Source organism: Lingula anatina, chromosome 6 (assembly GCF_051362555.1).
Source record: "Lingula anatina isolate TDL-2025a chromosome 6, LinAna3.0, whole genome shotgun sequence".
Taxonomy (NCBI): domain Eukaryota; kingdom Metazoa; phylum Brachiopoda; class Lingulata; order Lingulida; family Lingulidae; genus Lingula; species Lingula anatina.
In genome coordinates, this window is record NC_141772.1 from 20,254,504 (window position 1) to 20,265,410 (window position 10,907).

Consider the following 10,907-nt stretch of genomic DNA (forward strand, 5'->3'; position numbering starts at 1 on the left):
AGATAATCTTTATTCATTTTATTACAATAAACCGGATTACTGACGGTTCTTTTCGCAAGAAAAACGAGTGCTGGGGTACGCCTTTGATTAAAGGACGTCCACTCAAGAAGACGGCTTTCTTTGGTCTAGACTGTGATTGGATGACAACCAAAAGTGACTCAAGCGGTCGTTGCCTTTCACTTGACTTGGTGAAAATCAGGAACGTTTCACACACTTTTGCATTTAGTGTATTATTTTTCAGACAAATCGTAAAGACTTTAGAAACTGGGACATAAGCCTTATATGTTGGCTATTCTGTGCTTTATTTTCTTAATGAATACAGAGGAACGGTGAAATATGACATACCTCTCTATCGTTAAAAAGACAGCTTCTTACCCCACGGACAGTTAACACCGACCTGACGCAAGAGAACGACAAATATAACTGATATATCAATATATATGTCAACCAACAAATATTAAACGCATGAATTAACCCTGAATTAAAATCTGTGACTTTAGCGATAGTGATGTGTGTGTGTGTCTTACGTCTTTATTTTTGTCTTTTTATTTTCAAACGCACTGTGCTGTGTACGTCTTTTGCTCCGATAAGCTTGCACGCATTTGGGCCTTAATGTTCTAGGTGACGTTGGATGACAAAATCGAATTTTTATTTCTCTTCCATGCATTATCCTGCTGATGCAGTGCACTCTACTTGCCTATGGCACAGATAAATATAAGGCATAATAACCACCAACGATCCATGCACGGAGTAAAGTGGTTTAACTAAATAAAGTGCGGCTTCTCATGTATATGCAATCAGTGCAATGTGCTCTCTCTCTCTCTCTCTCTCTCTCTCGTTGTGATAGTCCAGAAGACTCAAAACACATTAAAAAGTGCACTAATGCACTAACTAGTATCATAGAACAGTTGTGCAGTTGAATGTGCTTTTTTGTATTGTTTTTGAAAAAGGTCCGCATCACGCCTCAGTAGAAAAAAACGTTAAATCTTTGCTGAAATCTGCATCATCATGCTGAGAAAGCTGAAGCTTTGAGAGTGATTCAGAAGAGCATGTGCGGTTTCTTAAAATCACGCCCCATGTGCATAGCACGTCCTATGAGATAGGAAAAACAAAAACACATTACAACAAGCTAAACGAGGACGAACAAAGCCAATTTTTTTCTATTTCGGTGACCTGCAAAGCTCAGTAAATTTTACTAATCTGTTATTTCACATTTGCACATAGCTTCGCTTAGAAAAAAAGGTTCTACCCTTGTGCCCTCCCCTCCCCTTCAAGAAATTATTCTGAATCCACAGAGGAAAGCTCCAAGCAGCCAAGTGCCTGTAGCGGTCAGACATGACACACAGGAGGAAGTGAAGGGGCACATACAGGTTGGTTTTTATGGAGAAAAATCTGTAACTAAGAATGATGCAATTCTGACTCATATCCGAATTATTTCACTGTGGTCAGGACTAGTCGTGATGAAAATTTGCTGTTTTGCCTATGATAAAAATATTTGCTGGACCAAGACCAATGCCAACGTGAATTACCTCAAGTTCCGGCACTCTTCGTTGACGCACGTATGCACTCGTTCTCAATATATAGGACCATTTAATTTTTTATTTCATTAAAAGTAAGCAAGTGGAAGAATTATTTGTCGAGGTAGAGCTTAATCAAGGTGAGTCTAGCAACTTACAAAGTAAAATTATAATTAGCACATTTATCTGTTCTCACACAAACAACATAAAAGGGTTTAATTTGAAATCTTCCTTACAATCGCTCGCAGAATCATCTGTCATCCGCCAATCGATCTAGTTCATTTTTACTAAAGTAGAAAATCTGCAACTTTTCAGGAAGCGAGTATGGTGTGTAAAGACCAGTAAACGCCTTGTATGTTTATTTTTTAGTAGCTCGATAAATAGCTTGAGGCTAAAAACTGAAAGCCCTTCGTTGCGGTTTTTGGTGCACCACGTCATTATTTTTAGTTGCTTGATGTTTTTTTTTTTTTTTTTTTTTTTTTTTTTTTTTTTTTTTTTTTTTTTTTTTGTATTTATACCCATAAATAAAATCATCAATTTAGTTTCATCCATTATTCGCAAGAGAATATAGTGATAGGACACAGCTGTAATAGAGGAAACACGGCAAAACTGCATTCACATAGAAAATAATTTGCAAACCTTCGTTACCTGGCATTGTGAAAATATATTTTTGAGCTTGAGGACAAAATGTGCAAGTAAAATAAATATGCATCTCGTAATACCCCTTCAGCGCGGTCTAATTGTTAGTATTTTAATATTAAAATATCGTGCGAATATTATCCAAAAGGGTTATTTTTAACACTTTCGTTACCAAAATAGACTAAACCTTCGTTACTTCATCCCCACACTAGCAAGGCACGAATCTTTAGGATTTAAGAAAATCCTAGATTTAGCATTTTCTGTCATCATAGATTTAGAAAAGAGTAGAATCCATGACTATCTTTAATTTCATATTTTACTTTTCCGTTTTCTTCAAATGGATCTATACACTGAGAATAAGTGTTAATGTATGACAAGTTGGAATTATTTGAATTTGCAGGTTTTAAGCAGTAAACAGTGCGGTAAAGGACAGTAATTTTTATCCATTTCTGTTATTTTTTTCACAACAAAAAAGCATATCATAGGCAGTACTCCAGAACATTATAATCTCTCATTATAATCTTTCGTGTGAAAACCATTTAAGCCAGTATTTATCATTATAATCGATTTTCGATTTTTATATTTAGGGTCTAAAGAGTAAGATAAAGTAGAAAGAAATCCGTCTGTGTTGTCACTTTTCCAATTACTTCTCAACTGATGCTTCTAAAATGAATATGCGAACACGAATCTTAAAAACAAAAAAAGGAAAAATGCTGTCTGGTACTCCAATTTCTTCATTTACGTAGTCTGTCATTGATTTGGCACCCAAAATCACGAAAAAGGCCAACCCCCTTGCCCTTGGGGAAACAGACTGTAAACGGACCTAGATACAAACATCCAGGCTATATAGATATGTCGACGTCACTATTTTACGGTACTGAACATATTCAATCTACTACATTCTACTAAAAACAAATACTCCACATAAAAGCTAAAGTCCTTTTATTTCGTCACAAGTAATACGTCATAAAAGATCAACCAAAATTAAGAAAAAAATCTTTGGATGCCATTACATAAAACCATTTTTTCTAAGACAAATGTTTGTGGTAACTGGATAATTCGAAACAAAAATTCCCCTGCTGCGCGTTGGGTGTTCGTAGAGGCTACAGATATAAGAACAGCCCATATTTTATCAGAGCGCCATTACATCTACTTCGCAGGTGCATCCCTAGTGATGATTCTTCCCTTCTGGCTTCTGTTAGTGAAGGCATTGTTTCTGGTGCACATAAAGTTAAGTACACCGGCTTTACTAAACTGCAGTGGCCCTGTGTCAAAGTATGTACCAGCGTCGTCCAACTGAGACATCTCTCCGCCATATTGGGCTAAAAAGAATGAATTTTTCAAAATGGTGTTTATTTTTGCGAATATTAAAAACGTATTAGATTGAATAATATAACTGTTTTCAATCTTTGAAGCGTTGTTGCCATAGAAAGCTTTAAAGGGAGTGGTAACAGTTCATTAGTTTAAAGTGTATTCATGTAAAAGCATGGCATATATTAAAAACATGTACTAGGGTTTCAGTAATGCCAAATAATAATGTTCCCTAGGTGTCAGCAGTGTCAAATAACAGTACTAACTAGGTGGCAGCAGTGTCAAAAGATAATACTCACTAGGTGTCAGAAGTGCCAAACTTTGTAAGAGTTCCATAGATGCCCCAGTAAGGTCAGAAACATTTGTCAGGTGCATGGGATAGTTGTTGCCCCATTGACCGACAACGTCAAGTCCACCGAAAGCGGCGCCGGGCGTTCCCTCGGGGTAGTTTTTGTTCCTCAACATGACCAGGTTGTTGCGGTCAGTACCGGCAAGCCCATTTCCGGCGTTGTTTCGCGGGTTCCTGTTGGACCCGGTCCACCTGTTGAGAAATACATATTAATGTCACAATCCTTCATTGTCTGTGATACATTTTATTTCATTTTATTTTATATAATCAAAATAAAGACAGAAGTGTAAATTTTCGTTTCACACTTAAATAATTGCTAATGAAAATATTAATAAATCAAGCACAGGTAAAATAGTGGAAATATAAAAAGTAGAACAGAAATGAAAAAGCACTCCCCTTTTCAATACCAATACCAAACAATGTACCACTGCGAAAAAATACCTTATTAAAAACATGGGCCTTTTACGATTAAGCTGCGTTTGAGACCTTGCGTATGGAGTGTGTGGCGGGGATTTCAATGTCATCAGTGACTTTACATGAGACTACATTGTGTACTTACTGAATATGTATGTAGTCGTTTGTGTTGATCTCCAAGGTGTTGGGGACATAGTCGTACTCCACTGCCGGGTACACCTGTTGGTTGTTACCACGTTTTCCTCTCACGTTCAAATTATGGATAGTAACGCCTTTGAGTTCATCGGGTCTTTCTCTAATGGCGAAAACGTGTGACCTAAGTTGAATAAGAAATAAAAATTGGTTTAGTTAGGACAATTAAATATTTTGCGAATATCAAGAGGCAAATCTCCTTAGCTGGTGTGTGTGCGTTCGTGCGTGCGTGCGTGTGTGTGTGTGTGTGTGAGCACTCGGCCTACTGAAATGGACGAAATCTATGCCTAAGAAAAAAGAACGCACACGTAACTATCATAGTAATATTTGAAGAGATATAAAGAGAGATTTAGATTTTCGTTGTATTTCTGTTGTAGAAGAAGAACACAAAGAGCCATTCACTCCTCTTGCCTATATACTAGAACAAAAAAGGAAAAAATTCGGCAACGAGGAGTGAGTTAACGTCCCAATGGGGATTCCCTACCTTTTAGAATGTGTCATCATTTTATTTTATAAGTTTAGTAATCTTGACCAGATATTTTACCTGTCCTGGAAGGTACGTCCAAATTGTGCGGTGTTGATGGCTAGCGCTAAATTCACACCGAGGTCGGGAAAGATCTGCACTGTTGGGTTATTCTGGAAGATGTAGCCTCTATTCCTCGCGGCGGCCTCGTTTGCGAAACCGAATCTCTCTGAATAGTCGATGGTGGAGCCCTCTACCTCATCATTTTCGTTGGAAGATGCGTCAGTGTTCCAAGGATCGTAGTCGTCGGTTGAAATGTTGTATCTTAGAAACAGAAATACATCCATATCAAATATGTAATATTTCAACCAAAGGAAATATTCTGTCGGTATCATATTATATTATCATTAATGGACTACTATCGAGATGGGCTGATGGGCCACTTTTTCCCCTTCCTGAATCTATCAATGTGATATTACCCCAACTCCAAAACAAACCCAGTATTGAATACCTCACTTACCTCATTCTTAATATACATCTTTCATGTGCAATGCCCTCGGGAATGACCCAATCGTAGGTGTTGAAATACCCTCCAATACCGTTGCCATTGTGGTTGTCACGTGACCAAGGAGCCAGACGACAATCTGGCGCGGGAAGGTTGTGAGCCGGAAATTCGGTCCATCTGCCTACTTTCTCGCCTTCGTATTCGAATTCCTGAAAACCCCAAATTCAGATGATCAGTGCCAGGTGTAACAAAAAAGGACCCGCAGAATGCTAATGATACTTGGTGAGGACCGCCAAAAATAACGTATATACATTATTATTAAGATACATTATTATATTGTTACTTAAGCCGGTAAAAATGCGCCTAAAAACTTATGGTGACATTTCTTTTAAATCAGCAGGTCCAAAGGAATGGAATCTATTACCACTGGAAATCCGATCAATTGAGTCTACCAAACATTTTAAAAAATAATTGAAGACATACCTCTTCAGGAAATTGTTTGATTAATCGACTTTTAAATTGATTTTTCAAATTTTATAGTAATTGCATTTTGCACTGTAAGAAATAAGGCTGTTCTAACTATAATCTTTTCTGTGTGCATATAAGGCTGTTTTTTTTTATTTAGAAATGATTATTTTTTCTTAACGAACATATTTTAGTTATGTACTGTAAGTGATTTTATGTGAGAATCCGTATGTTTTATCTAGAATACTCTTAAATATTTTGTCTTTAAGCTCCGTAATTTTTCATTTATCTATTCCTAATAATTGATTCCTGGATTAATTGTTTTATGTATATGTAAAGTCTTCTGAACATGTTATAATGGATTTAAGACTCAAATTTATTATTATTATTATTATTATTATTATTATTATTATTATATAAAGCAGACCCCCCCCCCCCCGAACCCATCAGTAAATAACTTACGGCACAATCTTCCGCGTTGTTAGGCACAATGATGTTCCTCAGATATCTTTCCATCAAAATCTCTCTGGGTATGACACAGGCCCATCTTGATTTGACGTTAGCGCTCTCTGTCTTGTAATATTGGCATCTCTCCTCGTCATTGGTCATAACTGCAATGTCCTAAAATATCAAGTTTGCATCAAATACGATGTTTTTGAGATATGAAATCTGTCGCCATGCCAGGAGCACGCCAAACGGTTTATTTGTGTCAATGCACGAACGGCATCTACGTGAAAAATTCACCGATAAATAAAGCAGGTTTTCCCCGCAAGGGTGCGTATTTTCGAAAAGGTAAATTTCACAATTAACAAAATTTATACAAGGAAAAAAATTAACAAATACGTCAATTATGTTAGAGAAAAAGTTCGTGGTTTCATTGATTTCAAGATTTACTCATCTGATTTACACTGATCAAGTTTTAAACGCAGTTTTTAATCTTCAAAGTACCTTCCATGGGGTCGGATGCCAGTATGGGTAGTAATCTTTCTCTTCTGGGCATTCGTAGCCTCTTCTCTGGCCATTGTTGTTCTGACGGGTACGTCTGGCATCGTTACGGTTCAGGTTCTGTTCAATGATAAAATCAACTTTCTTTGTCACAAATTGTATAAGAACATTTAGTTTTATTGGGAGTTCTTAGCAATTCTTAATAGTTTGCATAATACCACTAGATATCTTGATATCAACGCGCTCAGTCAGTGCATGTGCACTGACTGTGTGCACACGTGCCTGTGCGTGCGTGCGTGCGTGCGAGAGAGAGAGAAAGAGACAGAGAAGAGAAAAAGACGAACTTGTGTCCGTGACGAAAAAAAAAACATTTGTAACATGCAAAATCAACTACTGTATACCCACCCTGTCGGCAATAAAAAGTCCCTTGTTTCTCTCCCTGGTGCGGCAGTTCAAATAGTAGTCAAAATCCTCCTGCATGCCAAACTTCATGTCAGTGTTACAGTCGAAGTTCTCGCACCTGTCATGGCGATCTGGAATGGTGGTGGTGGTAGTACCATCCCTGATCTTGTCGTCACACATGTACTGCAGAACCAGCTCACAGTGGGCATTCTGGTCTGCACAGGTGTGTTGATTAGTCCTGAAAGCAATAATAATAATAATAATGGAAAACAATAATAAAAGATAATAAAGAAAAGGTTTTAAAAACAACAATGCAGAGTACACAGGCACACAAGTTTATACCCTAACATGTGCATTACGTGAGAAGATCATTTTAGCGTCCAAAATCTATGAGTGCATTCCCAGAGATTTAGATCGATCCATCCGGCCCGAACTAACTCCCTGGTGGTTCACACTAAATTGCAGTCAGCCGAGCGCGCACGGTAGTTAATTTCTCCCTTACAGCTTTTAGTAGGCGGGACAGACGCTTAAGCCGGCTAAGCTGACAGTAATCTAGTGAGACTCCCCACAGGGATAGATCGATCTAAAATCTGTGGGAATGGGGTCTATGACTCAAAATTCATGTAGCACTCCTATTCTCGGTTTCTGTGCAGTACATATAAGAAAGCGTAAATAGGAGATCTAATGCTTGAATTTTGTGCTACAAAAACTAAAACTGACAATATGACATTTGCGACTGCATTTAAATGAACGGGAAGGACATCACTTTTGTTATATTTACTAATGTGATTAAATATTGTGGCATTCTTATTTATTAGTTTACTGAACATGACTACAGATAAAGAATGACAATCATTTGGCTAATTTCAAAACATTAATAGCAGGATTGAAATAAAGGCAAAAACATTGGTAAATGTTTTAGCTATCATAACTTACCATTCGATCGAAAGTTTTGTTCCTTCGTAATAGTACAGGTTTCCCACGTTGTACCCACCCCGGTTGTTGTTCTGCGAATCGTACAGTCTAAAAAGAAAAAAATGTTTATAAACATAAATAAAATAAAGTTAAAAAGATACAGTGACTATGGAATTGCCGGCCGCCATACATGAAAACTACGATAAACAAAAATGTGCTACACAAAATGCACAAATTTTAGGGTAATGTTTGGTTCCCCAGTGAAATTATTTCACCCACTTTTAATTTTTCGAGGGGAAAAGCCGCTCAAAGTTGATTAATATCGCTGGACAGTCATTAAAAGATTGAAGGTCGACCATTTTTGGTGAGTTTGCAAGGAACCGGTGTGACGGGAATGGCAGACCGCTAGAATCTGTGGTCCGTTGCCCGTGGGCAGGTGACGTTCGTCTCATATACTAATCCCAGTACTTCGACTAACCCTAACTTGTACTAATCATACGGGACCGCGGACTTCAAACCTCTACCAGGGCCACAGTTTGACTTTTCACAGGATATTCACAGATATGTATTTAGATAAATAGACGGTCATTTAACTATCTCTTTGGCTTTCCCATTTTTCTCTTATACAACCTGCCACCCTGGTAGAGGGTAGCGGATCTCCACTTCTTGGATAACCATTTCAGCCACACCGGTTTCCTTGTCACGTGTTTGCTTTGCCTGAACAACTCCATATATCAGTAGGAAAAACATAGGCCAACCAAATGTTTAAAATGCAATTACCAATATTATCAAGTGAATTTAGAAATGGAAATGGCCAGTTGAACAACGTAGTGTTTGCTGGTAGTGCGGGTCGATCTGATATACTTGAAAGTCAATTTAGAGAAGCAGATTACAAATTGCTTGAAATGATCTGTTAAGACCCTCATTTTAAATACGTTTGTAAATATACCAGCACATACTCTTCAGTGGCTGCAATCATTGACATCCAACAGTTATAATATATGAGTGGGCGATGGTATGTCCCTTATTACATTTAAAATAAGAATAGAAACTTTTAATTACGTCAAAATCTGTCAACATTATTATCTTAAATGGATGAACGTTTGGTTTCATTATAAATCAGCCCACGATATTTTTAAGGGTTACCCAGGGCTTTGAAGTTGGGCGAGGTACCTTTTGCTTGTCAATTCCCCTATGTGGGCCCCATGGCGCTAATTTACAAGAAAACCCACATCCAACTCTGAAGTTCATGCAGTAGCACACAATAAAAGAAACAATTCAAAGGATGAATAAAATGAAAAAAATTATAAAAAATGCCTACCTTGCGTTATTTCTTACGTCACGACCTTCTCCATCCAGTCGATTATTACTACCTCTGAAATTTAAGACAAAAAATAAATGTTCATGTTTGTAGAATTATAATAAGCACAATAAGCAGAGCGCAAAAATGTGCTTCTCTTACAATCAAGAAAAATAACAAATAGTAGGCATTCTGCTGATACCAGTGGAAGATGAGAATGGTTGCTTAGTTCAGAACCTATGAGTGAATTCCAGATACTTTAAACAATGTTATATCTAAATTAACGCAAAAGTACTTAAGTTTTATTACAAATTTGGATTTCGGTGATACAGTGCAAATTCCAAGCCACTTGAATAGACAAACAGGGACAAGCGAGCAATCTCCAAAATCACACACGCCCCCCCCCCCAACTGACCCCTTTGATAAGTTGGGCCTTGAACGTGGAAAACCAGTTTGGTGTGCATACTACGTGACTATTGAATAAGCCACAAGCGAAAACTACTAGTACTCACATTCCCATTCAATTCAAGAGCTCTTTGTTCTTTGCACCTTGGCCCTTTCTCCTTATGCTAAATACAAAGTCATGTGCAAATATTTTATTCTCAATATTTTAAGATACCTCCAAAAAAATGCAAAATGTTTCTCGTCAAATGTCATCAAATTTTGTTCGATGGGTAACACGCGTGCTTTTATTTTAAACTTAGTTTTTTAAAACCCCAGTTATTTTCTAAATAATCTCCCAATTTCTTTGTTCCGTATTTCATTTATTTCGCTTCTCCTTCTTTAGCCCCGGCCAATTTCTACAAGGTCTTATGTCGAATGCTATTTGAATATGTACTTTAATTTGTCCTTAAAAAGGTATTCACACCGTCGAGTAATTTGAGCTTGGCTACTTATCTTACTTCTCTACTCTATTCTCTGCTATTCTATTCCATTTGATAAGCTCATAAACCTTATCATATTGGCTTTCGAAGGTAAATATATATTAGTAATTTCGCCACTGATCTTTTGCAGGGATTTAGATCTCTGCCACGCTCCAATGACAATGTAAATAGTGGTCAATTTAATAATATCGCATATCAGACGAGATCTTTACATGCCAATCACCGTAGATGGAGGATGAAAATATCGATTATATTTATTCTTATAATTTTGTACCTCAAGGCCATATACTTGTGCACACGGGTGCCATGCCAGATAAGCGAATTCCGAGGTTGGTGAATACTTTTCCACAATAAATGATACCGACGGCAACACGTAAGAGAAAATGTCAGTAAGTTTCAGAAAAAAACTTACCTTGGATTATGAAGGTAGATATCGGCTTGAGCTAAAACCACACAGCTCAGAATGACGCCCAAGGTCTTCATCTTTCTTCTGAGTCTGTTAGAATCACGCTTGCAAAGACACAAGTTGAAATTTTAATATTTGTCAGTCGTTCTAGTCACTGCCTATTCGCGTGAGCTCAACAAAATAGTTCCCCGCACTGCCCA

General features: G+C 37.5%; 1 protein-coding gene across 1 annotated transcript; it reads right to left on the minus strand.

Moving 5' to 3' along the window:
* Positions 1-3,081: 3,081 nt before the first annotated feature.
* Positions 3,082-10,903, minus strand: LOC106179663 (protein DD3-3-like). The gene is made up of 11 exons (XM_013563388.3): positions 10,714-10,903; positions 9,439-9,492; positions 8,139-8,225; positions 7,206-7,440; positions 6,804-6,920; positions 6,318-6,476; positions 5,406-5,599; positions 4,967-5,209; positions 4,376-4,546; positions 3,767-4,008; positions 3,082-3,478 (listed from the first exon to the last, which is right to left on the minus strand). The coding sequence occupies exons 1-11, from the start codon at positions 10,782-10,784 to the stop codon at positions 3,306-3,308; spliced, it is 1,746 nt and encodes a 581-aa protein (XP_013418842.1). The 5' UTR covers positions 10,785-10,903; the 3' UTR covers positions 3,082-3,305.
* Between the last annotated feature and the right edge of the window lie 4 nt (positions 10,904-10,907).